We start from the raw sequence: 27,372 nt of genomic DNA on the forward strand, positions 1-27,372 counted from the left end.
AATATTAAGAATAAAATAACGAAGAAGCAAAAGCCCAGAAAATTTAGACCTAAGAGAAAGACTATCACTTATTCTCAGTCATCAGTGGTGGATCCAGGGGGGTGGGTTCCGGAAGTTGGAATCCCCCCTTTTTTTTGGACGATCAATGCATTTAAATGGGAGCATATAGTTGGAACCCCCCTTTACTCTGGGTTGGGACACCCCCACCCCCCTTCCCCTTTTTTAAATGGCTGGATCCGCCACTGGTCATTGATAATGTTTTGTTGTGTCTGAGGTGATATTATCTTTAAACCATGGTGTCTGAAATTTTCATATTTTGCATTTTTTCCCCTGTGATTCTTTCTTTGTACCTGTTAATAGATCTAATGGATAAAAATCAGTAAAAAAAGTCAAGAAAAAAGTTGTTTTTATGCTGTCTGTGCCAGGATTAGCTTTGTAGCAAATAAGTTTTCCCTCTGTCATCCCTTTATTCAGAAAGACCAAAGGAAAACAAGGTTCCAACAGAGCTTCAATAAGTTATAATTTACACCAAAAATCAAAACTAGAAAATCGAAACCAGCAGCTGTATTGTGTTTGATATTTAAAAGTTAAAGAATGGCATTTTATTATTTTATATGAAAACATAAACATCAACTCAAAATATCACAAAAGATCACTCAGTCTAAATCACATTGCAATTTTCAACATTAACAATAAATTTCATTGCATTTGCAACATATAAATTAAGTCATGAAGAAAATCTTTTAAAATCTTCTTTTTTTGCTTGACGTAAAGGTCATTCTGTTTCCACTAGGTGGGGCAGTTACTCTTTCTTCAAGTTCTGATACTTGCTCTCTCAATAGACGAACCTCTCTTTCATACTCATTTTTCATGTGTTGTAATTTCATTCGAAATATTTCCTGATTTGTTGATGAACCATGTGCTGTTGTACTTGGTATTTTTTGCCGTAGTTTTGCCAATTTACTTTCATATTCCATCGATACTCTAACAATCTCAGCTTCAGATTCCCTATTAGATGCTTGTAATTTTTCTTTCAGTTCTTCTACTTCTAAACTCTTTTTTCTTAAGAAAATTTCGTAACTCTCTTTCTCATTTTCTAATAAAATTTTCATTGAATTTCTAACATCTTCTTTCTGTTTTTCATTGTCAATCTCTATTTCTTCTAAAATTCTTTTATGTTGTCTTTCTTTCTCATTCATCTTTAAATTTGAATCTTCAATATCTGCTTTTAGCCTCTCTAAATTAACTTTAATTTCCCTGTTTTCTTCCTCAACGTCACAAATTCTATGTAAACTTTTATGTGTAGAATCGAGGACAGTTTGTAAATGGTCAATTTGATTCTCGAGCTCTTCATTTTTTGACGCAAGTTTTTGTTTATCATGAGAAAGTGCATTGACATCCTCCACTAGTTTTGACTTTTCCTTCATTAAACTTTCAGTAAAATTTTGCCAGTGATCAAAAGATTTCTGAAATTCATCTAAATCATTACTACTGGCAATTTTTCTTTTCACTGGCCCTGTCCAAGGTTCAGCTGGTTGTATTTTTTCCATTTTATCTGAGAAAAAAAAATGAAATTCTAATTGCCAGCTCATAAAAATGAAAGAATGAAGATATAATAGAGACATTCTAACTCATCAGTCATGAATATAAATAATTTACTGACAACATCATGGCAAAAAAGACCAAAAGACATTTCACAAAACACAACATAGAAATGTTAGGACAGCAACCCAACCCCACCAAACGATATAAACATGATTATGTTCATGTAAAACTGTTGTCCTCTAATTCTTAAACAAATTTTCATTTTCCTGACATGTTAATTATTTTTATTCAATCAACGATTGATTTGTTAGATCTCAGAACCTGGTCAAAATTTGATTATGACTTCAAATTTGCTTACTTTTCTCTCAACTTACTATTGAAAGTGAGACGTCATGAAAAAAGGCGACCATGTCTAATGACCTCACATACAAAATGTAGAAAGAACACATATTTTTGCAGATCAATCAAATCAAAGGACTGAGTTTGTTTAATGTCTGCATATTGTTTAAAATTCATCAGAGAAACAGATTCCACCATCACAACATTTGCAATACAATACTAATCAACTCTCAACAGATAAATCTAAATATTTAAAAATAAGTCTAAAGAACCTGTGTTGCTCACATTAATCTTCAACTATGACCACTTAATAGTAAAAGTCATCATTAAATGACAATAATTCTATCAAGAATTGACTAGCAATTACAGTCATGTTGACAAATATTTGATGATCTTATTCGCAAAATATTGGTAAAAAAAATCTTCAATAAAGGGCAATAACTCTAAATGAGGAGTCAACAGAAGATTTCAATTACTTTTTTTATAACTTTTTTGTAGATCTTGTTTTGTTTATCAATTTTGCTATTAAAATTTCTGTCATTAATTGCATGAGTTAGTCCCCTTTCATGACAATGTTAACTATTTATTTTCCAAGTTGCCCATTATTTGATAAATAGCAAAAACTATCAAGGAAATATCTGCAAGTAGTTCAGCAAAGAGCCTGTGTAGGTCACCTGTATAGATCTTCAACAATGACCACATTATAGTAAAAGTCATCAATAAAGGGGAATTACTATATTAAGAACTATTAAAAGTTCTAACAATTTCAGTCATGTTGACATATATACTTGTATTTTAAGATCTCATCTGCAACATATTGGTAAAAAATACATTTTAGGGCAATAACTCTAATGAGGAGTCAATAAATAGGCAATTTCAGAAGATTTATTGACCACTTGACTTCTTTGCAGAACTTGTCTTACTAAATACCATTTTTGCTATTTAAATTTTCTGCCTTTTAAATGTTTTGTATGAGTAAGTCCCCGTACATGACAAATCAATGCAAAAATGGTCAAGAAAATATCTGCAAATAGGTCAGCTTATATTTTTTATAGGTAAATTTGTCCTAAAAAAGTGGTTCTTTCAATTGATTGTAAATACGTACTGTAAATTCAGATACTATTGTGATGCTTTTATCATTGGGAAAATGATACAGGGTTATAATCGCAATAATTTATACTCACATTTTGAAATGTTTTATTTAAATCAGACCAGATTTTTCTCAATACCACAAATATCAAATTTGTATTATAATTCTAAAATGTCAGCGTCATCAGAAGACAGATGGTTAAACCATCATGGTTTCCTGATAATAACTTTAGTATAAGTAAATAGAAATCAATAAAACTTTAACACAATGTTTATACTTTATAACCACTAAGAGGAAGGTTGGAATTGATTTTGGGGGTTATGGTCCTAAAGGTTCAGGAATTATAGGCCCAAAGGGACCCAAAACAAGCATGTATCTAGTTTCTGGACAATGAGTTGTGTATAAGTATTTCAATTGCTCTGAAATTGTACCACAATGTTAAATACCATAAGTACATGTAGAAGGTTTGGATTTATTTTAAGGTTTATGGGGCAAACAGTCTAGGCAAAAACTTACAAAGGGGCAAACAACAACCATTTTTCTAATTTCAGGACAATAACTTTTGTGAAACTGTATGGATGATATCTCTATTATAAAGGGAAGGCTGAGATTGATTTTTGGGTTAATTTCCCCAAACATGTAGGAATAAGGGGTCAAAAAGGTCCAAAAAGAAGCATTTTTTTTAGTTTACAGACAATAAATTTTATGTTTAGGTTTACAAATGTCTCTGAAATTATACCACATGTAATTAAGTTTCCATACTACAAAGGGATTGGTATAGGGGTTATGGCTCAAATTATTTAGCAAATAGGGGCAAAAAAGGGGGGAAAATAATTTAAACAATTTAAAAGCAGTGTATTAAGGGAGGTAATCCAATTCCATTTAAAGAATATATATGTTTGATTACCTCCCTTACACTGATTGAAAATTATGTATGAAGAATTGATGATTGTCTTGAGATTATTATATTACTGTAGAAGTTACTATTAATTAACATTAATGTTAACCATGACTTATCTTTATATTCTAATAGTTGATTATGTATTTAAATAAGTAGTTATTGTTGCAAACTCCATTAGAAATTTGAATTGAGATTATTTTTAGAATATGGAAAAGGGGGAGGTGAAAAAAGAGGGGGGATTGGGTACAATTTTTAGGGGATTTTAATATTCAGAAGCATATATAGTGAATTGCTTATTGGCAAAAACAAATCTTTTTAGTTCATTAGACCACATTCATTCTGTGTCAGAAACCTCGATCTGTGGTCCTTTAGTATAAAGCTGCGTCTTGCGGAGCATCAGGTTTCCTATTTTATAAAAATATACATGATACAACAAATGGAAGTTTTTAACGACCTTGACTGGCTATACAGCCCTTGCACTGCCAGTAATACTCACAGTGGGTTGTTTAGTGGATCAGACTAGGTTTTAATGTCAATGGCAGTACCAACCCCATTTAAAAGACCAACTAAACAAGCCCCTGTGCTTTGCACCTTTAGTCTTTTAGTTTTACTTTTCAGTTTTAGCCTTCACAGGTATTTGGGGAATGGACCCCCCTTTTTTTTTGGACCTCACTAAAATAAAATTTTGGCGTTTTTTTATTCATTTACAATTTTCTACAATGTATAAACATATATCAAGTCTCAACAATCCATTGCTAGTCGATTACAATATTTTTTTTACTATCCATACGAGCCCCAAGTGAAAAAAGTCTTTTTTCACTTGGGGCTCGTATGGATAGTAAAAAAAATATTGTAATCGACTAGCAATGGATTGTTGAGACTTGATATATGTTTATACATTGTAGAAAATTGTAAACGAATAAAAAAACGCCAAAATTTTATTTTAGTGAGGTCCAAAAAAAAGGGGGGTCCATTCCCCAAATACCTGTGTTAGCCTTGACACAAAATTGTGTTTTTCCAGGAATATAAATTTAGATATTGGAATATTTTTGTATAACCTGTAGCTTGAAAAACGCCTGGTTACCCATGTTTAAAGCCATGATATAAAATCCATTTTTGCAAATAATTATAAACTAGAACTGTGAATTTAAAAATTAAAATCTTGCCCCTCCCCCTTATAATTGTTTTTTTTGTGTTTTTTTATCTAAAATTCTTGCATGATCGTTAGAAACATGGGAAATGGATTTACCGATCATTAATTATGGCAACACTTGATAATCTTGGTTCTTTTAGTTCATTGACAGTGATGTCTTCTTCTCAGTTGTGTAAGACATGAATGCAGACGATTTTTCTGAGCAGACATAAAATACAATCTTCAACTTCAAGTGCTATTTTTATATTATTTAAAGCTCTTGGATAACCATGAATCGGGATTTCCCCTGTGTTGTAATTTCTAAAAATAACTTCTTGATGCATTGATTGGTCAAGTTCAACCACGCCTACATTGCGGTAAAACCGGAAACTTGTGAAAATAGTGTTAACCGGACTTGACTGGTCAGAACAAAGTCAAGAAAGTTCAACCTCGACAAGGTAAACAGTTAAGTAAACGTTTGAAGAAGTTATTACCAATGTCTTGAATGTCTGACATAATGTCATAGCATATGATTCCAGCAAAATGAAACCGAAAGTAACAGGGCACTTGCTAAAGTTGTAGGTTTTCCTAAAACTTTGTGTCGCAGTATCATTTTTCATGCAATTTTACTATATATACATGTACATGGTATGTCAGATAAAATGCTTTCGTACTATATGCATATTTTTTTTTAATATAGGAAGATGTGATACATGTGAGTGTCAATGAGAGATCATGAGACAACTCTCCATCCAAATAACAATTTAAAAAAGTAAACCAGTAAAGGTCAATGCAAGGCCTTTAACACAGAGCCTTGGCTTACATTGAAAAAAACAGACCACTATCGACTGTATCCCTGCACTATCAACACAGAGCCTTGGCTCACATGAAAATTAATAGATATAGGAAGATGTGATGTGGTTACAATTGCGCAATTATTTACAATGCATTTTCCATAGGGTACCCTGTCTCTTTGAATCCTAATAAAAAAAAAGTACATAAATTGCAGAGAAACCAAAGCCAGAATCTGAAAGGAGACATACTAAGAATTTATTTCAGTAAAAAAAAACAACATGCTTATGCGGCGGAAATTGCCTTAAATAGCTGTTGTTATGGACGCTTCCAAAATCCGCACTAAATGACATAGCAAAATTTTCAGTCAACCTATTACCACAAAAAAAATATTTCCACAGAGAATACTAAATCAATCATTCCAAATTGTTACTATTTTTGCACAAAAATGGTTTATCTTTCATAAAATCAATAAATTGAAGGTATACCATCCAATCAGAAGCCTCATAGATTTTTTTCCTTACTACCATCTTGGGTTCAAAAACTTCCTGGTGAAATGTAAACAAATAATTGCGCAATTGTAACCATGTGATCAGTGCCAATGAGAGATCATGAGACAACTCTCCATCCAAATAACAATTTAAAAAAGTAAACCATTATAGGTCAATGCAATGCCTTCAACACAGAGCCTTGGCTTACATCGTAACAGACCACTTTCGAGTTTGTCCTTCACAGGAAAAAACTTGTCAATTATGCGCTCCGGTGTGACTTCATTTACCAGATAGACTGGATCGACTGTATTCCTGCACTATAAATGGTCAACAAATTGGTAAAATTATCAATGTGCAAGAACTTTTTAATTGTTCATTCATTGTGAAATGGCAAATTTATTTTACGTTTTTCCATGAATATATAATAATACATCCCCCTTTTACGACCCTCTTTGTTCTGTATGTAATTAATCACAAGGACAGCTGTGCTGAAAGACAATTTATATGAGAATTCAATTTGCTGAACAATTTGTATAATATGGCTTTATAGTTTTTCAACCACACACTCAACATTGGAAAGGAAGTGACAACGCTTATAAATGCAAGAATTATGTTTAAAATCAGAGTTTTTGACAGAAATATATCGAACTTGAAAGTTGTCTATGTGACTTCACAATGCATTCTTAATAGTTTGAAAAATGAGAGGAGGATATGTATGTGAAATCCAAATAAAAGTTATTGTCGATTATTTTTAAAACTGTAATCATTTCTAATTAGAACTCTGACATGACTGAAGCATTATATTTTATATTTCTTTTTGTTTATATTCTGTCCCTATACTATCATGACTATTGTGATTTGGAGATGAATGACGATTTAATGTGTGATAAAGTCAAGAGAGTAGCAAAGGCCTTAGCGATAACAAAAGTTGGTGAATGTTGGAATACAAAAGAGAGTTGAAGATAGTTAGTGTCATAGAGAATGGATGTGTCTCTTTATTTAATATGTTTATATATATGTAAATTAGTTTTTAAAGCCAGTGTCTATGAATAGCCCTATGACAACTATTGATCTGTTTTAAATGTGTGTTCCCATTTCTTTCTTCAACAGTGTCTGGGTGCTGACACAATGATCATAGCTAAACAATGTACAGGTGTATGAAACAAATGATTTGAAGATAGATTTTCTGTCAAAGTTTCATTTTAGGATTCAATTTCAATTTTATCCCCAGTCAAGGGTTGTAACCTGTTGCCTCTCACTTTACTATAACTGTCAGTGTAACATGAAAGTGGCACTTAAAGTGGTCATCTTTTTGTCTTCTATCTATATAGCTCACTTTGCCTTCGACAATGACCCTTATGATCATCATGAATACATGTAGCCCATGTTAGTACTGAAGATAATTTGTCATGAGATGATATCACGGAAAAGGTCTCTAATCTGTAGTGCTCAAGGCTCTGAAGTTTGTCATTTCAATTAATAAAGAAATGTGATTAGCCTTATCATTTATTTGTTATCTGGTACAGGGGTGGATCCAGCTTTTTTAAAAAGGGGGGTTTCCAACTAAGGACAAAGGGGGGAGTCAAACTATATGTCCCCTTTCAAATGCATTGATTGTCCAAAAAAGGGGGGTTCCATCCCTAGGAACACACTGGATCTGCCACTGTGGTACTTCAGAAAGATGGTAAAAAGTAAAATCACGAAAATACTGGGACAGCAAGAAGGTAAATTAATAGATTTTTTTCACCACCAATCAGACAACTATAAACTGATGTAATTTCTGTCATCTAGCTTCAGATTTTATAAATGAGGTACCAAAAGAAAGAAGAAAGATTGATCTTTCAAATGGTGAATGATAATTTCATTACAACATAATTATTATGTAATTAGTTGCTATATTGTGATGTCCACACTTGAATGAAATTAGCTTCTTTGTTATTCATAGCATCCCAAAATATTTTATAGATTCTTTTACAACAGACATGACAGAGTGACCTCCAAAACTGTGTCTCAGATTTTCCCTATTTTATTCATTCTCTCATTAATAAAACCTTCAATGCAGTATGAAAACTCAATTCATAAGAGATCACTAAATTGGTTAATAAATTTGTTCTATTGATGTTTTGAGAAATCTAAGATAGGGTTTGAAGAAAGTATAAAAAATATTTATTTTATTATAGTGTCACATATTGATTGACAATATTTACAAATCACAGTATTCAATATATATATAGCCCTCACCTGGAGAACTGTTTTAATTAGTTTTATCATACTTATATTCCTTCTCAAAGAAACAAAAAAGATTTCGTAAAATAAATGTTGTTTATCTTTTATGTCAACTAAATAGTACAAAATGTTTACATTATAAAAATATTTTTGATATGGATAAAATTTTGTTGTAAACACTATATTAAAGTTTTGAGTTTTATGTCAGTACTTGTAAACCAAAAAAAACAATCATATATATCAATTGAATTATATAAACAGTAACTTGTTATAACCAGCAACAAATGAAAAATCCAATTGACGTAAATAGGTAAGCTGGTTGTGAAATCCCCATTTCTATTTTTAGACTTTACTGTATATTCTGGAAGTATTGCACCACTCATTGCTGACTAAGGTCAGTTATTTGTTTGAGCCAGCATTTTTATTACGCATAAATTGGAGAGCTTTTATGTGAGTAAATTATTTAGCAAAATGTTTAGATGGTAGCTATACACATTTTGTCAACTGTTTGAAGTTATAATGTAACCAAGCATGTAGCATTTGACCTACATTGATTATTTATCTGCACTCTGGAACAAGTCACCAACTGAAAGTTAATTTTGTAAGTTTAGTTACTTTTTTTACAAATTATAGAAGGATTATATTGAAGAAAATTTTTTGAATTTATGAACTTGAAATATTTATATTCCGACATGATAATGCTGCAAAGTTAAATTTCTAATTTTTTATAGTAGCTACTGTACATGTAGCTAGATTTCTCATAAAAAAAAATTACTGTGATTTTATTTTAGTCAAAATATAACTGTGTAAATACATTTTTTTCTCAAGCTGATTACTTGCTGAAAGTTTACCACTCATCATCAAAGGTACAAAACAATTAAGCCGGTAGACGGAAAATGTTTTTTTTATACATTAATAACACAAGGCCATGACATATAGCTGATTTTACCCAATGAAATAATGATAGCACAAGGAATCAATTTAATATAAAAGGAAATAAAAACCTTGACTATTTCCTATTTTTCTATTCCAATACAATCATTTAGCATGTTTTAACAGATATGCAAAGGTACACAGTGATTTAAACATGATTGCTTATAATACAAGTGTGTGTCAAATTATAATCACTAAAATCAATATTTATATATATCCTAGTAAATAACTTGAATGCTTGGTTGGGTACATATTGATTAGCTCAGGAAGGTTAAAGTGTACTTATTGTGAATAGTATGTTTGGCTCGTATCCAACCAACCTGTAAATCCTTTCATTAGTGTCAGCATTTTATCAGGTAAGCTCTTGACATAATAAAAATATATATATGTCTGCATAATTTTCACACATTTTTCTCAAATTATACAAAAGATATATATAATATGCAACTAAATTTTTAACCGTATTCTTTAAACAGTGAAAATTAAAGGTTCAAAATGTAGGACAAAAATTAATGCTGATCAATTAAGTAAAATCAAATGTAAGGTATATATTTCATAATTTTTCTTTTGCTTTTAAAATGTATGACTTCTTAAAGATGTTATAGGTTTGATAAAGTATAATACATGTATATACTTAATCTTGATAAGAGCATATCTAGATCATATGATTGCCAATGAAAAAACTCCCACCCTTCATCTGTCATCTTCGTTTTATGTTAATGTAATGTTATAAGTCAGCTCAGGGCCTGAGGATCTTAAGGTCATTTGGTCCAAATATATTGTATTGGATAGACGGACCGAGACCACAATTGTCGTCCCTTGATTTTCGTTGTTCACGAATATAGTACCTAGTGTTGACAGTGGGTTACTTGCCATTAATTTTTATACCCCTTCCAAATTTATTTCTCCATGTTTAAAGCCTCAAATTGCAAGAAGGGGGGAGGGGGGGTGGGAAATTACATTGCCTTTCCTAAATACTACCTGCATCAACTTTCATTAAACTAATACCTTTTTGTAATAAGACATCTATAATTTTTAGGTGGTGCAAATTGTTTTTTGCTTTGTGAGTCCATTTGTCTGTTTGTCAGTCTGTTTAAGTAAGAGCATCTGTGTACTACATGTAAGGACACATTCTTGTTTTATTTATTTGATGGTGATCTGACAGTTTGCAGAGAATCTCACTATAAATGCAGATAAAAAATGTGTAAAATTAATAAAATCTGCTTCAGTCTGACAAGTGTTCTCTATAAATTCATGTACACAGCAGTCCATCAGTGTTGTCCTATCAAAGATTATACTAGCATTTTTTTATTAATGTCACAAATGACATAATGTTAAAAAATGGTTTAGTCGGTGAGGTATTAAACCACTAAATGATTAATTATTTTTAATTATAGATAATATTGTAATACATCCACCATCATCATGTCTGCACCAAGGAGATCAGCCGATGAGCCTATCTACAGAATACCACCATATTATTATTTACATGTATTGGACCAAAATCTAAACATCACAAGACTAGAGATTGGTCCACAGACCTTCATTAGACAAGACAATGAAAGGTAAGGACTTTTTCTATAGAGTGCTTCCACTTAACAAAAGGACCACCTACATATCTTGGACATATGTTTGATCAGAACCTTGAAAAAACAGAACTAGAAAAATTCCATAGACCTTTCTTTTTAATGTAAGGCCATGAAAGACAATTTTGTGTAATCACTACTAACTACTTCATTATATACAATGAACAATTATTCTTGATATTATTCTGCAATTTTTATTCACAAAAAGAAGGAATTGTTTTTAATTAATGAAAATTATATTAATTTTTAAGTTTTTTTTCTTTTTACCTGTTTAAATTATTATTCTTACATTTCTCTAAGCTATTACTGTAATCCAAAGGGAAAAGCTAATGTATCATATACATGTGCATTTTTTTACTTACAGAGTTGTATATGGACCTGAGCGTATGATCACTGTCCCCCCAAGGCATTATTGTATTATTGAAAACCCAGTACTGAAAGACAAAGAATGTAAAGTTGTTTTTGACGAAAGTGGACAGGCCAAACTTGTACATGCTGACCAGGAGATTAGATTGGCACAGGATCCTTTCCCACTGTACCCCGGGGAAATACTGAAACAGGTATGATGTACCATTATGCTACACTTTGTTTTCATGTACAATGTATTACTGTATGGCAATTATGTTGGCAGGGTGTGAATTTTTGCTTATTTTAGTGGATAGAACAAAATTGCCAAAATAAATTCCTCCTATATAAAAGTTATCATGCAAAGGTATTGATAAAATGGTTGAATCCACCATAACAATAACCACCAAAGTATTTCGTATACCTTATTCAATGAAAATCGCAAAATTTACTTCGCTATACAGTATATTGTAACTTTACTGGTATAATTATTGTCAACTTCATGGAGAGGAAGTTTCATATTGAGGACAAAAGGATCTGTTTTGCTATCTAGCGAATCAGTTGCTACTTTCATCGCTGGCATAATTGCTCAATTGCAAGGGATTTTGTAAGCATTTATCTGCTAGTCAGATGATAACATCTGCTTTTGAAATATTAACAGATACAATTTGAATAAGATCTGAGGAAATTGACTTTTTGAATTTAAGAGTCATGCTTTTGTTATTAATGCATTATAAAATATGTCAGGATGTTGAAAGCAACTTTTGTAAAATTAAAATTGAAAAGGAAGTAATCATGTTTACAAGGTAAAATGAAGGTCTTGTTTCTATATAGTACAGGTAACATTTAAAATTTGTTATTAAATCAACATTGATCAGTAGAGTGACAAGGAAGTAAGATGTCTTAGATGTTTAAGTTGATAGCACACACCTTTAAATGTCGTTCACCAAATTAAAATGACATGATGTTCAATAGTTAAACTACTATTTTCAAGGTTAACAATATTATGTATGATTTAAATCTTCTTTCATTTTTTGATATTCATAATATTAGGGCTAGGTTATTATGATGCGAAAAGTGTTAGCAGCAAATTTTATTATCTCCCTTATTGTTTATAGGTTGTAACTCCCTTGAAAGTGGTAGCTGCCAACTCAGCTCTTCGGCTCAGAGCTATTTTAGACTTTGAAGATGACGATGAGGAAAAGAGAACAGCTGGGGATGAGTGGCTATTTGAAGGACCAGGAACATATATCCCCAGGAAAGAGGTTGTTATTGAGGAGACTGTCAGGGCCACAGTCATTAGACCTAATCAGGCCATTAGACTGAGGGCCAGGAAGGAGACTATTGACAGACAAGGTGTTGCTAGGGTAACTGGTGAGGAATGGCTGGTGAAGAAGACCGGAGCTTACCTCCCAGGAGCTTATGAAGAAGTTGTGGATGTTGTCAACGCCTATGTTCTAACAGATAAGGTAAAGAGGCTGTAGAGGGTACATAAAATGTCTTTTTGTGGAAACATGAAAGTAAAAAATTCAAATTTACAGTGAAATTATATAAGCACATTATTGTACCAGCACAAAATTTAGGTAGATTTTAATTTAGAAAAAAATAGATGGCATTTGATGTTTGTTTAGGCAAGACCCTACAATACCTTATAAAAGGTTACTATCTATAATACATGTTATTGAGAGGAGAAAAACCTATAGAATAAAGAGTAAATCATACCAAAAATATACAGTACTCCTTTAATTGATGATTCTAAATATGTTTGGAGGAAATATGTATATTAAAGTTATTAAATATTTTCTTTCACATCTTGCAGAAAGCCCTTCATATGAGGTCATTGAGAACATTTAAAGATGACTTTGGTGTAACAAGAAAGAACGGAGAGGAATGGTTGATCAAAATGACAGACACAGAAACACACATACCTAATGTGTATGAAGAGGTATGTATCATGTGTATTGCACTGGTGTAAAATAACACATAATAAGGTAGTCATATGTTCTTTGTATCAATTCAATATTAACTTACTGTACATGTCCATACAAGTAAATGTAATGTTTTCAATATCTTTAAACCAGCTGGTTAACTGGAACCATTTATACTTTTGCGTAACAAAATGATGGGGAAAAGTGTCAAACTTACGCAAAGCTTTATAGAAAATGTAATTATAAATTGTACAAAATTGTCTGAAAAGGACTAATCCTTAAAAACTATCTCTGAAAAAAATTAATTGGTTTCCTTGTTTTAATCTCCAGAACCTCAGTTGATTGCACAGGGATCATTTTCTATAACCATAATTGATAAATGATTTACCTTAATTTTACATAAGGAACATTTATTTATGGAATGATATCAATGTCTAGCTTCTGACTTTAATGGACATGACTTTATTTTTTCATCAGGTTGTTGGAGTAGTGAATATTACCACATTAACCAGCAGACAATACTGTATCATCCTTGACCCTTCAGATGAGCATGGCAGACCACAACTTGGTAGAAAGAAGTTAGTTAAGGTATGGTGAAAATTTGTTTCATGAGAAATAACCCCTTCATTCTATTATCATGATTATAAAACAATATCAATTACTACTTTTACTTTACTTTAGGAACTGTGAAAATAATACAAACTTAGTGTGTACTGCAAAATACAATGCATTTAAAATTCTTCTTTTGGTTGGAATTTGATGTTTCTTATAATTTATTGATATAAAAAAGTTTTAATAACAGAAAATTCATTATTTTTTATCAAGGGTCACAGCTTCTCTTTATGGTGCAGAGAGAAACATTTGATTACAGTACTCATAATTTCAATTTTTTTTTATAGGGTGAGTGTTCATTCTTTTTGTTACCTGGAGAACGATTTGAGAGAGGAATCCAGAATGTCTACGTTCTGGGAGAAGATGAAGGTGTTATACTGAGAGCTACAGAATCATTTAAAGATACTGATGCTGTAAGTTTCACACATATTTAATAAAACCAAATATCTGGAAAGTCATAAATTGATATTGGTGTGTTGGGAGTGTAGGCCTCCTAGGTAGCTGGCACATATCTGACATAGATTACAGCTGTTTCTGCTTAACTAACAGGGTATAAGTCATCTGTATATGATACAGTTTCACTCATAGATGAACGAGTGGTGGTATTAGGTCATTGAACTAACGTCATTAAAATGGAAATTTCTTAAATAGCATCCCCATGATGACTATGAAAAATCATAAGAACAACTAAAAAAATCAGAAAAGAGACTGAATTTCTTGGATACTTCCCCTTTACGAACATGTATCATGATGTTGACCATTTCTATATTTCTTGCATGCCTTCTTTGCATATTGTTGAACAAAAGTTGATGAATTTGACACAACTTTGAAATAATGAACCTTCTGTCATGATACAAATGTGGTAGGAGTGAATCTTTTGAAGAAATCTTATTTTATATATCAATGAAGTGAATCTGGTTATTTTGCAACCAAAAAATAGCATTGCTTTGAAAAGAAGACAATTAGATAAACTAACCTTTGTATAAAGGATAAACTTTGCCTTGAATAAGTGGTACATGTACTTTGAATACTGTACACTATAGAGTGACCACATATATTTCAAAGTTATGTCAAATGATTAGTTTGTTTTGTTGTAAAACATTTATTTACTCCGCATGTTAATATTTTGTTGTATAACATTCATTTACTCTACTTGATAATGCTGTCTCCCTCTCTGTGCTCAATTCGCCATTTCAGAATCTAAGGGACTCTGGGTAATTTAATTGTTCATACATCTGAATAAAGTTTACATTACACAATTAGGTTGGATATTTTGGTGATTACCAAATAGGATGTTTTGTCATAAATTTGAAAAAAGAACATTACCCAGAATACATGACTGGTAGATTCTGAAATGGTAAATTGTAAAACAAGTTTGATCCTGAAAATTGTTACTAGAGTAGGTGAATTTAACTTTTTTGTTTATTTCAGACTGATGAAAAAGTAAGTCAACAAGTGCTTTTAGTGCTTTCAGTGCTTTGATCTAACTGTTATTCTTGTTATAAACATTTGCTATAAGTAATGACCTGCTTCAGAATAGGAAGGGCCGCCTACAATTGTCTTGTGTTTTCAATGTGTGTGTGTCCTTTCTACCTGTTTTGCTAATGCGTTTTGTCCAGTGTTTTTTCTTATCAATATTATAGGAAGTCTTGAAATTGAATCATTCATTTTATTCAAAACAAGATTAATTGAATTACACAATATTGTGATAAGTTAATTTCATAGATTTCCTGAAATAAAGTGTAATTCACCTGTTATTTTATTATTGCATTGGAAAGTGCTAGAATTATTTTGCATGTAATAAATATTAACTAAAGATTTCTTATAATTTGTGCTTCAATAACATAAGTATGTTTTATATTAGGTGCATATTTCAACCTCAATTCCATTGGGAGACTCCTATACTGTTTATACAAAAGTAAGTCACAGTGACTTAGCTTCGTAAATAGATATTTAAAAATTCAATGTTGTTTGAATATATTTGTTATATAATCTTTTGTTCAAGTTTTCAAAAGAAATTTTTAAAATCAAAGCATTTGAATAAGTTATTTTCAAAAACAATTCTTGAAACATAATAAATATTAATAAGCTTTATTCTCAAGAACCCATTCTTGGTACAAAACAAATCAGCTATTTTCATGCTGTCATCTAATATTCATATCTGTTTAGCCTTTTATTGTCCCCAATATCAATGTAATACTTGCCACTGGACATAAAAAATTGATTCATTATTATTTGTTGGATTCCAATTTTCATGGGTTTTGTGAGTACAGGTGAACTATGATTCAAATGTTCAACACATTACAAATTTTCTAATGGCTTCAAAAGCACAGATTGGCAATACCAAGAAATAAAATATCCACTTAAATGCAAATTATCCTGCATCAACCAAAATGCCTCAGATTGATTTAATTTGAGATGCACATTCTTGATATTTTCAAAGCTTTTTATTACTATTAAATCAGTTTGCTTGGTATTTATGCCATATCTGCTTGAACATAATAGTATATTCATTTTTTTTACATTTTCAAGACTTACATGACTAACACTGTTTGAGATTTCTATTCATTCAAATTTCAAAACACATTTCATCAAACTCCTTTACTTATAGAGACCTGTTTTCTGTGTTCATACTAAATCTGGCTTTAAAGTTCAATTTAATATAGCCTTCATGTAGCTTCACAGGGGTTCTATCTCTGAGCAATAAAATATTTTTCATGAAGTACAAGTTCAGTCCTTTGACAAAGTTTTTCTTAGTGCATTTAGCATGCTTATTGACTTAAGTTTTCACCTACAAGTTTTTCATTTCAACTTTATACTTATATGGCTGCTTTTTAATGTAGAACTGTTGGTATTTTTATAAATACTATCAGTTTAAGTCTTCAGAAGTCATTTCTTTTCATACTAGCACATGAAAGGATCTATAGTCAAAACAAGATTTACAAAATCAAGATTCTGTTGGGAAAGATTTTTTATGACAACAAAGTTATTTATTATCAAACTTTTTTATTTAAGGATGTTGAAAGGAAACCAGGAGATAAATGGATGATCAGGGGACCAGCAGAATATGTACCACCTGTAGAGGTCGAGGTCATCATGAAGAGAACTGCAATCCCATTGGACGAAAATGAGGGTATCTATGTCAGAGATATTAAAACTGGAAAGGTTGGTGTTACACATATATATATATACTAACATTAAAACTAGATATCACAATAACAATTTTTTTTTTTTTTTAAATTCAAAAGTAAGATAACAATCTTTTTTAAATGGAATATTTGGCAAAATGAAGTTATTTTTTGAAGTGAGGATTTTTTCATGAATTTTGTTAAACAAAAAACAATCTATTTTGTATATAACCGAACAATTCTGAGAATTTTGTGTATGTTAGGAAACACCGGGGATCTCTATTTTGACCAAAAAAAATAAATTATAAATGACGATTTGATGTATTGTTATGTTTTCAAAATACACTGGGTACTGTATATCATTATTGAGAGAACACACTTATAACCATTTACATAGTAACATCTCCCGTCATCCATCAACGTTTGATATTGTCTTTTCACTAGTGAAGTTTTGACTAAGATTAACATTATACATATTATAGGTCAGAGCTGTAACTGGAGAAACCTATATGTTAAACCAAGATGAGGAATTATGGGCCAAGGAACTTCCTCCTGCAGTCGAGACCCTTCTTGCCCAAGGAAAGGACCCTATGGCTGACAGGAGTGACCGGTCCAAATCAAGCGATTCATCAAAACCAAGGGACAAGACTCGTGTTGTCACATTCAGAGTGCCACACAATGCTGCAGTACAGATTTATGATTATAAAGAAAAGAAAGCCAGGTAAATAGTGCTTCATACTCAGTGTATACATTCCCTTATCCAACAGGCCATGAGCAGAATTAGGCCAGTCATTTAATTCATTACAATACATGAATATTGATTGAGTAGAAGGTACACATTGTATACCAACTTCTTTCAGGGCTTCAGTGGCTTAGTTGTCTAAGAGGTTCATATACAATCATCACAATCTTTCAATTTGAGGTTGCAATTTCATACTCAACGTGTTCTAACAAGTATGTTAGACGTCAATCTTAATCGACAAAAAATGCCAGTTTTCCTGCTGAATATCAATGGTTTCTTTCATGATACTCTGGTTTCTTCCATCAACAAAAATTCTTTACTTAAGTCATTGTTAAGTGTTGATTAACTTGGACATTTGAATCAGTATGATAAAAATAAATAGTTACTTAGTTGTGGAAATTCTCTTTATTTAGAGTTTTACATCTGTTATTTAAAGAATGAATAATGTATGTTCATTGAAGATTATCAAAAGGAAGAACTCGTGTATGTCTATTGAAACTGTGTGAACAAATGATTATCATTGTTGAAACAGATTGTTATGCCCCTCTAGTGATTTTATTAAAAATTATCAAAACCCTTGGAATAAACAAATAATAGCCATGTAATTTTCTTTCTATTCTAGAGTTGTGTTTGGTCCAGAATTAGTTATGTTGGGTCCAGATGAACAATTCACACAGCTTAGTCTCTCTGGAGGTAAACCAAAGAAACAAAACGTTATCAAATCATTGTGTTTACTTCTGGGACCTGATTTCTGTACTGACATTATCACCGTAGAAACAGCCGATCACGCCAGGTTGTCACTTCAGTTATCATACAACTGGCACTTTGATATTAAAAATAAAGAAGATAAGGCTGAGGCATCTAAGATTTTCAGTGTACCAGATTTTGTTGGGGATGCCTGCAAGGCCATTGCCTCCAGGATCAGAGGGGCCGTGGCACAAGTACAGTTTGATGATTTCCATAAGGTATGCTTAATGAACAAGTAGACCTGCATAGACACAGACATTACCACTGAAATATTTTTATAGGTCAAATTCATAAAATAATTGTTTTACCTGTTGATTCAATATTCATAAATATTACGCATATAAAAATGAGTGTGGTATGATTGGCAATTAGAGTTCTCTTCACAACAGAGACAAAGTGGCATAGAATTTAACCTTGCATTTTAGTTTTATGAACAAATAGACATGAGCTAAAAATTGTCTTTCAAAATTATACTAAAGAATTATTTCCAAACTTTTCTCAAAATCCAGGGGTGGTGCTATAAACTCAAGACAATAAGAGAACCTCTCTTGAATATCCTTTGGTGTTCCCTGAGGCATATTGATATATACGGAAACTTTATGTTTTTATTACTGCATAATATAACTTTTTCTCCTCAGGGCAAGGAGGGGCGTAAATAGGGGGAATCTGCACGGAAGAACACAAAATAAAATTGCCATTTCATGATGAACGAAAACTTAAAAGTTTCCTGCACGTTGATCTTTTTTACCGATTTCATGAAACACAGTGAATAACGAACTTTTTTCACGGCTGCACATGAAATAAAAATGGTAAAACACTTGGCATAAAAATAACCCTTTACCACCCTCGCAAAGGAGTGAATCAATCCTATCAAATAAAAAAAAATATATTATGCCATACAAAAAAAATATACGATCACAAATAATCAGTACAGACTGAAAATTATCTACTGTGTACAGAAAAATTCAGAATTAAGAAATTTGCACATTTATGTTACAGAATTCTGCTAGAATCATCAGATCTTCTGTGTTTGGATTTGATGACAAAGACAAAGTGCGTGAAGTTTTCAAATTCCCCCAAAACAATTTGGTTTTCACCAGTATTGATATCCAGTCTGTAGAACCTGTAGATCAGAGAACAAGAGATGCTTTACAGAAATCTGTACAACTGGCCATTGAAATCACAACAAACTCACAGGAAGCTGCTGCAAGGTAGATAACTCTTCAGAAACTTATACTGGTATATTAAAAACACCAAATTATTGTACAGGAGACTACTGCAAAGTAGTCATTAAAACACAGTTCAATTCAAGATGACTGTAGAATATTTATAAAATTGGAGATGTGGTATGATTGCCAATGAGACAACTCTCCACCAGAGACCAAACTACATAATAGTTAACAAATTAAGGTCACTGTATGGCCTTCAACAATGAGCAAAACCCATACTGCATAGTAAGCTATAAAGTGAATTCTAAGTCTGAGTACGTAAATCATACTCTAAATTTTTATAACCGCCTGGCCTGACAGTTGACTATAAGCTAGTGAGCTTATACAGATATTAGCTTACCATGTTCTAGAAAAATGCAATATATATTTTATATCACAGCAATGTATATTTCCCCAAATTATGTTTGAAAATTTTCTGCTAAATGTTTAAATTTTCTTTATTCAAAACATGATACATGAATAGTGGCAAAAAGTTGGTTGCTTAATTTGTTTTGACTTACATATCATAATAAATAGAATGGGTCCTCATATGCAACTATTCCAGTCATAATTAGGTTCGATAACTCTGTATGTGACTGGTTTAATTAGGATTATGTAAAATGTACTGGTTACCCGTGTAATGATTTCAAAAAAATATATATATAATTTTTATACGACCGCAAATTTTGAAAAAATTTTCGTCGTATATTGCTATCACGTTGGCGTCGTCGTCGTCGTCGTCGTCGTCGTCGTCGTCGTCGTCGTCGTCGTCGTCCGAATACTTTTAGTTTTCGCACTCTAACTTTAGTAAAAGTGAATAGAAATCTATGAAATTTTAACACAAGGTTTATGACCACAAAAGGAAGGCTGGTATTGATTTTGGGAGTTTTGGTCCCAACATTTTAGGAATTAAGGGCCAAAAAGGGCCCAAATAAGCATTTTCTTTGTTTTCGCACTATAACATTAGTTTAAGTAAATAGAAATCTATGAAATTTTGACACAAGGTTTATGACCACAAAAGAAAGGTTGGTATTGATTTTGGGAGTTTTGATTCCAACAGTTTAGGAATTAGGGGCCAAAAAAGGGCCCAAATAAGCATTATTCTTGGTTTTCGCACAATTACTTTAGTGTAAGTAAATAGAAATCAATGAAATTTAAACACAATGTTTATGACCACAAAAGGAAGGTTGGTATTGATTTTGGGAGTTTTGGTCCCAACAGTTTAGGAATAAGGGGCCCAAAGGGTCCAAAATTAAACTTTGTTTGATTTTATCCAAAATTGAATAATTGAAATTCCTTGATATGCCGAATCTAACTGTGTATGTAGATTCTTAATTTTTGGTCCCGTTTTCAAATTGGTCTACATTAAGGTTCAAAGGGTCCAAAATAAAACTTAGTTTGATTTTGACAAAAATTGAATCAGTTGGGTTCTTTGATATGCTGAATTTAAAAATGTACTTAGATTTTTTAATGTTGGCCCAGTTTTCAAGTTGGTCCAAATCGGGGTCCAAAATTAAACTTTGTTTGATTTCATCAAAAATTGAATAAATGGGGTTCTTTGATATGCCAAATCTAACTGTGTATGTTGATTCTTCATTTTTGGTCCTGTTTTCAAATTGGTCTACATTAAAGTCCAAAGGGTCCAAAATTAAACTTAGTTTGATTTTAACAAAAATTAAATTCTTGGGCTTCTTTGATATGCTTTATCTAAACATGTACTTTGATTTTTGATTATGGGCCCAGTTTTCAAGTTGGTCCAAATCAGGATTCAAAATTATTACATTAAGTATTCTGGAATAGCAAGAAATTTTCAATTGCACAGTATTGCACAATAGCAAGAAATATCAAATTGCAGAGTATTGTGCAATAGCAATTATTTTTTTCAATTGGAGTTATCTTTCTTTGTATAGAATAGTAGTTGAATCAACTTTAATCATTGTTTTATACAATATACAATGTATTTTCATTTTTACTACCAACTGATAAATTAAAACAATCTTTACCATTCAGTGATAACAAGCACTTTTTATAACATTTTAATATTGTATGATGTATTTAAATGAGCAGTTATTGTTGCAAACTTCATTAGAAATTTGAATTGAAATCAGTACATTATAACTTTAGTATAAGTGAATAGAAATCTATGAAATTTAAACACAAGGTTTATGACCATAAAAGGAAGGTTGGTATTGATTTTGGGAGTTTTGGTCCCAACAGTTTAGGAATTTTGGGCCCAAAGGGTCCAAAATTAAACTTTGTTTGATTTTGACAAAAATTGAATCCTTGGGGTTCTTTGATATGCTGAATCTAAAAATGTACTTATATTTTTAATTATTGGTCCAGTTTTCAAGTTGGTCTACACTAAGGTCCAAAGGGTCCAAAATCATAATGTGACATAAACCTATGTTGTGTCAACTATTTAATCACAATCCACATTTAAAGCTGTATCAAACTTAAAAGTTGTGTCCATACTTGTCCCATCTGTTCAGGGTTCTACATCTGCGGTCGTATAATGCTGCGCCCTGCGAAGCAACTGGTTCATCTTTGTTACCATCCATCCGTGGTTTCCTTTTGTTAATATAAAATATTATAATAAAATGATTCCATAAACAATCGTATAATACTAATATATGTATTAGGTCTTGTCAAAACTTCATCGTGATTAGGCCACGTTGCCATGTTTGTTTTCTTTGATCACGTTGATGACTTAATTAATATCTCCACAATCTAGCTTTATCCTTGATTATCATACGAGTTACAATAACGTGTCATATTTAATTGCAATACAAACAGTTAAATCTTATTGAATTATTTGCATGTGCAAAATAAGTGTCGAACATCGTCTACGTTTGAAAATTATTTGGTCGCCATTTTGTTATATGTAACTTCGAAATTTTATCAAAACAAATAGCATGTATCCACTTTAACAGAGGGAAATAATGTTTAATTCTATGCTGCATTAAGGTAAGACAATTATTGAAAAGACATGAATCTAACAATTTTTCGATTTTCATCGTACAAATCTTTAAAAATATATATTCCCATGTCGCCCCAAGCTAACAATGTACATGCAAACTGCATGGTCGGTGCATGTAAATCTTTATTTTTAGTGTGAGAGACTGTTTCTAATAAATATATTGAAGAACATGTGAAAATAGAAATTTCTTAAGTACAAAAAGACACACTTTGATAAATGTCTTAAATATTACTTTTTACATTTATAACTAAATTAATACCGGCATGTCATGTCGTTCTGAACCTTCAACAGTGGCCGCCATTTTGAAAATATTGCTGAAGACTGCCAAAATATGAACTTTTCAACCAAATTTCGAAGCAAAAAGTTTAATACCTGAACTGATATGGTTTGCGATTTCATTTAAAGGAATATGTTGTCGATCTTTTTAGGGGTTGGAAGGATATAAGTTACAATAAATTAGTTGAGAAAATTGATTTTACAAAAAGGTCCCATTGCAATTTTATCGAGTTTTAACGAAGATGTCAACGAAGGCTGTGTGGCTATGTCACCTCAATTTTCAAACTTATTTCGAAGCACGAAATCATATTTCTGAACTAAAACTTAAAACATATTTAATTGTAAAAACTTATTAACTGTAAAACGCGGGGTTGGGAGGGAAAATATACATTATAACAAAAAAGTTATGACCGTTTTATCTATGTACCCCGTTCACTTTCATTGATAATCAATCGGCCATTAATGATATACAACTTAAGTGTAAAAGTCACGTGATGAGGGAGATAGTTGGATATGTGAACCCTATTGTTGGGAACCTGTACATGATTTGGTTGTTCAGAAACAAAAGAATTATATTCTTTTCATGCTTAGGCCTTTTTTTTTTAATTAGTTGGTTTACGGATCCGCCGACCCGATTTTGTTTAAAAGTGAAATAAAATTAAAATTTTGATTTCGTGTTGTTTTTTATTCCGCCGACCCGATTTTTCGAGTGCTGTGAATAAAAAAATCCGAGGCGTTCCAAAACGTTTTGTCTGTGTCAATAAAGCGTTTGTAGTGAACGGCGTATTTTGAAAAGCTTCGAAATGACGCAGACGAATTCAAAAACCCAACGAGGGAGGACCATGGAGTCTGACGGCTTCATCTACTTTCAGTTGAATATTAACTTTGATGGTCAACGTACTGAGAGCACTTTTATCAAATGCAAACCTAAGCAAACAATCGGCGATGCCATATTCGACAATATGGCTGATGAAAATGTTGCCATTGTCAAGGTACAAACAGTTTCGCCACCAAACAAAACTAGGGCAGACACCCCTACCAGTACACCCGTAGAAGTGCTTGCGTCCTTTGGGGCAAAAATTATATTTGTTGATGTAAATGAAGGAGCACCTCCAGAAAAAAGTGCAAAGCTGAACATGGATGATAAAGTTAATGCTTTTTCAATCCTACTCATTATCATATTCTCATCCTAATTATGCATCTGATTAGCCACTAGACATTAAACAACAATTGACCATCCATCCATCAAATGCAAAGCATATCAAGATAAGAGCTAAACTATTTCTCCTCCTCAACCCCTGTAATGTCATGAATGAACAGCTTTTTTTTTTTTTCCTCCGACTCAAATTTTTCAGAACAGTTATACGTGAACAAAAAAAAAATCTAAGATTGCTATTTTATTTTTATTTTTTTTACCTCCTCCGACCCTAACCTTTGACACTAGTTGTCCGTAAACCAACTAATTAAAAAAAAAAGGCCTTAGAAGCAATATGCAGAACATAAATTAATGAATATAAATGGAGAATTTTATCAATCTATATTTTTTTTCAGGCATGAGGCAGAAAGATTAGAACAGGAAGCTAAAGGAAGATTAGAGAGACAAAAGATTTCAGATGAAGCAGAAGCTGAGAAATCCAGGAAACAATTGTTAGAATTACAGGCAAACAGTGCTGCAGTAGAGAGTACTGGTCAGGCTAAAGCAGAGGCACAGTCCCGAGCTGAAGCTGCCAGGATTGAGGGTGAGGCAGCTGTAGACCAAGCCAAACTGAAATCACAGGCCATGAAGATTGAAGCAGTAAGTAGAATAATGTGTTGCCCTGTCAGAATATCACAGGGTATGCATCCAGTGATTCAAGGATGTTCGTTACTCTATTTCAAAATAACAAGCTTTTTAAAAGACTATTATAAATTGATAGTATATAAACAATGAAACTAAAAAAGCAGAAAAAAATGAAGGGTCCGTGTGCTTGTTTTCTAGATATAAGCCATTGAAAATTTGGCGGGAATTAATTCTTTCTAAATTTTTCATACACTTAACATTGGCACCTTTTTTCTTTCAAAAACGAATAAAAAATAACTAGGAATTTATAAGATTTTCATATATGACATTTTAAACTATTTGTAATCAAATTATGAAAAGAAAGGTAGGGGTTAGTGGGCAAAATTTTTAATGGCCTTACATGGATAAAACCAGAGGATTCTGAATGCCTAGCAAAAAATCAAAAACAAGAAGAGCGAACATCCTAAACCACAAATTTAAATATTCAACAAACTACAAATCTCCTATTGCTTGTCTGGACTTTCTCAATCCATGGATATTTGTATCCATGAAAAGAAAGTAATCCAGAGTATATGTTATATAATAAAAAATAAAGAGACATCGTAAGACTGCCAATGACTCAAATTTCAACCTGAGACCAAAGATTAAAGATGTAAACAACAACATGTACATGGAAAGGTATGCCCTTCAACAATGAACAAAACACATACCTGGTAGAAAATTTTTAAAGTATTTCAATAAATAACAACTATAAATAAAGTTATTAGGCAACACTTGAAAGTAATTAACGGAAATTGTCTTACAAAATGAATACTTGATTTTTCTAATCCAAATGTCAAGGTACATATTTACTCTTGATAATGCAAATGTTTGAGAGTGTATTTTCAATTTCTTTGTTGACTTTGTAGGAGTCTGAATTAGAGAGATTAACACAAGCCAGAGAGGCAGAACTTAAATATGTGAGAGAGCAGAACGATATGGAACTTTCAAAATCAAAAGAAATGTCAACCATCGAAACAACAAGGTTCAAGAACATGGTGGATGCTATTGGAGCAAATACATTGGCAACCATGGCTTCAGCTGGACCAGACCAACAGGTCCGTATGTTGCAGTCCCTGGGCCTGAAATCCACCCTTATCACAGACGGTAGCACACCAATTAATCTGTTCAATACAGCTAATGGTTTGATTGGAGGTATGATGCCAGCAAAGAGGAGCAGGAGGACTGATGACGAAGACGATGATTAAAACTTGGTGATAAACTGTGAAGTAACACAAAAATGAAGGTTGAACTTTGAACTTTAGTAACTATACTGACTGATAAAATCCTTGGCGAAACTCTAATGTTTATTTTTGGTTGTACACATTTCGTTATCTTCTTCTGTATTTTGTTGAATATAATTTTGTTTCTTTTTGTTATTTTTTGTTATTTGAATGGACAAAATGTTTGAGGGATAAGTAAAGATGTGAGAGTGATACTTGGGGATTTTAGTGAAAGAGGTGTGAAAATAATATTCTGATAAAAGCAATGGACCAAGTATGTGATAAAAATTTATAGTGCTCTCCTATTTTCATTGTATAGTTTTATATCATTTTCATATCCAAACTATAAGTAGAAAGTTATCTTGATTCATTTATTTTGATTATTTAATAACTTTTATATACTGTTAAACATAAAAAGGACACAAAATTTTTGTGCAATAATTATTGTCTTACTCCAAAGTTTGGCGAATAAGTCATATATGTCTGTTATTTATATTATTTCCTGTTTACATACAGCCACTTTTATATTGACTATTGTAAGCACCTAATACAATCATAACTGTAAATACCGTGATTATATATTGTTATAAATCATGTAATGTATGGTTAGTTGTAGTGGATTTAAAAAAAGGTATAAAAATACTTATAACAGAAAAGTTAATAAAAAAATTAAATATAATCACCTTCTTATTTCACATGTTTCAGTACTATTTGTGTTCTATTAGTGAGCAAGAAAAACTACAAGATTTAGAAATACCAAGATATTGAACTCAACAAAAATTCACTTAGGGCTATTCCAGAAAAAATGTATGGGGGAGTTGGAAGGCACATTGTATTAATGATACATGGGTGATGGGTATCAGAGCAACTTTTCACACTATAATGCACTATAATTCTCAATTACAATTGTCTGGGTGACGGGTGCTGACAAAAACTGCCTTCCAACCCCTCCTACATTTTTTTCTGGAATAGCCCTTACCACATACTTTAATGAAAAGTAATAAAATCTTTTGATCTTTTGAACAAAGACTGAACACAACAGAACATCAAACAGGCTATTTATTTAGACTTCACACTTGCAAAATACCAAATATTAAGATAGTTTTTCTGGGTACCAAAACCCTAGACATGACATACCTCATAAAAGAAAAGAAACAACACACACAATACATGCTACACACTTATTTGGATGACTGCAAAGTATCATGTGAAGCCTGACAGTTTGCTGGTAGTCAAATTATACTCCAAGTTAATGTATGGACACTGCACATGCTAAAAGAAGCTGGCTGACTTCAACCAGTACAAATCACTGACCTCTGTAATAACAGTATA

The 27,372-nt window shown here is 31.9% G+C and overlaps 2 protein-coding genes across 7 annotated transcripts; one reads left to right on the forward strand and one right to left on the reverse strand.

Annotated features, from left to right (window-relative positions):
* Nucleotides 1-602: 602 nt before the first annotated feature.
* On the reverse strand, nt 603-5,258 carry LOC134681845 (coiled-coil domain-containing protein 152-like). Its single transcript, XM_063541487.1, has 2 exons — nt 5,125-5,258; nt 603-1,555 (listed from the first exon to the last, which is right to left on the reverse strand). The coding sequence occupies exons 1-2, from the start codon at nt 5,129-5,131 to the stop codon at nt 744-746; spliced, it is 819 nt and encodes a 272-aa protein (XP_063397557.1). The 5' UTR covers nt 5,132-5,258; the 3' UTR covers nt 603-743.
* A 97-nt stretch (nt 5,259-5,355) lies between these two features.
* On the forward strand, nt 5,356-26,719 carry LOC134680849 (major vault protein-like). 6 transcript variants are annotated; one of them, XM_063540114.1, is made up of 13 exons: nt 5,356-5,465; nt 10,847-11,014; nt 11,400-11,595; nt 12,499-12,849; nt 13,200-13,325; nt 13,786-13,896; nt 14,208-14,333; nt 16,936-17,085; nt 17,531-17,769; nt 18,413-18,755; nt 19,537-19,748; nt 24,550-24,793; nt 25,687-26,719. In XM_063540114.1, exons 2-13 carry the CDS (start codon nt 10,875-10,877, stop codon nt 26,023-26,025), a joined length of 2,577 nt encoding a protein of 858 aa, XP_063396184.1. In that variant the 5' UTR covers nt 5,356-5,465; nt 10,847-10,874; the 3' UTR covers nt 26,026-26,719. The 6 variants fall into 6 exon arrangements, with proteins under 6 accessions (XP_063396184.1, XP_063396188.1, XP_063396183.1 ...); XM_063540118.1 differs by lacking the exon at nt 5,356-5,465 and adding an exon at nt 5,561-5,585; XM_063540113.1 differs by lacking the exon at nt 5,356-5,465 and adding an exon at nt 8,863-8,966.
* Nucleotides 26,720-27,372: the final 653 nt, after the last annotated feature.

Source organism: Mytilus trossulus, chromosome 8 (genome assembly GCF_036588685.1).
Source record: "Mytilus trossulus isolate FHL-02 chromosome 8, PNRI_Mtr1.1.1.hap1, whole genome shotgun sequence".
NCBI classification, from domain to species: Eukaryota; Metazoa; Mollusca; class Bivalvia; order Mytilida; family Mytilidae; genus Mytilus; species Mytilus trossulus.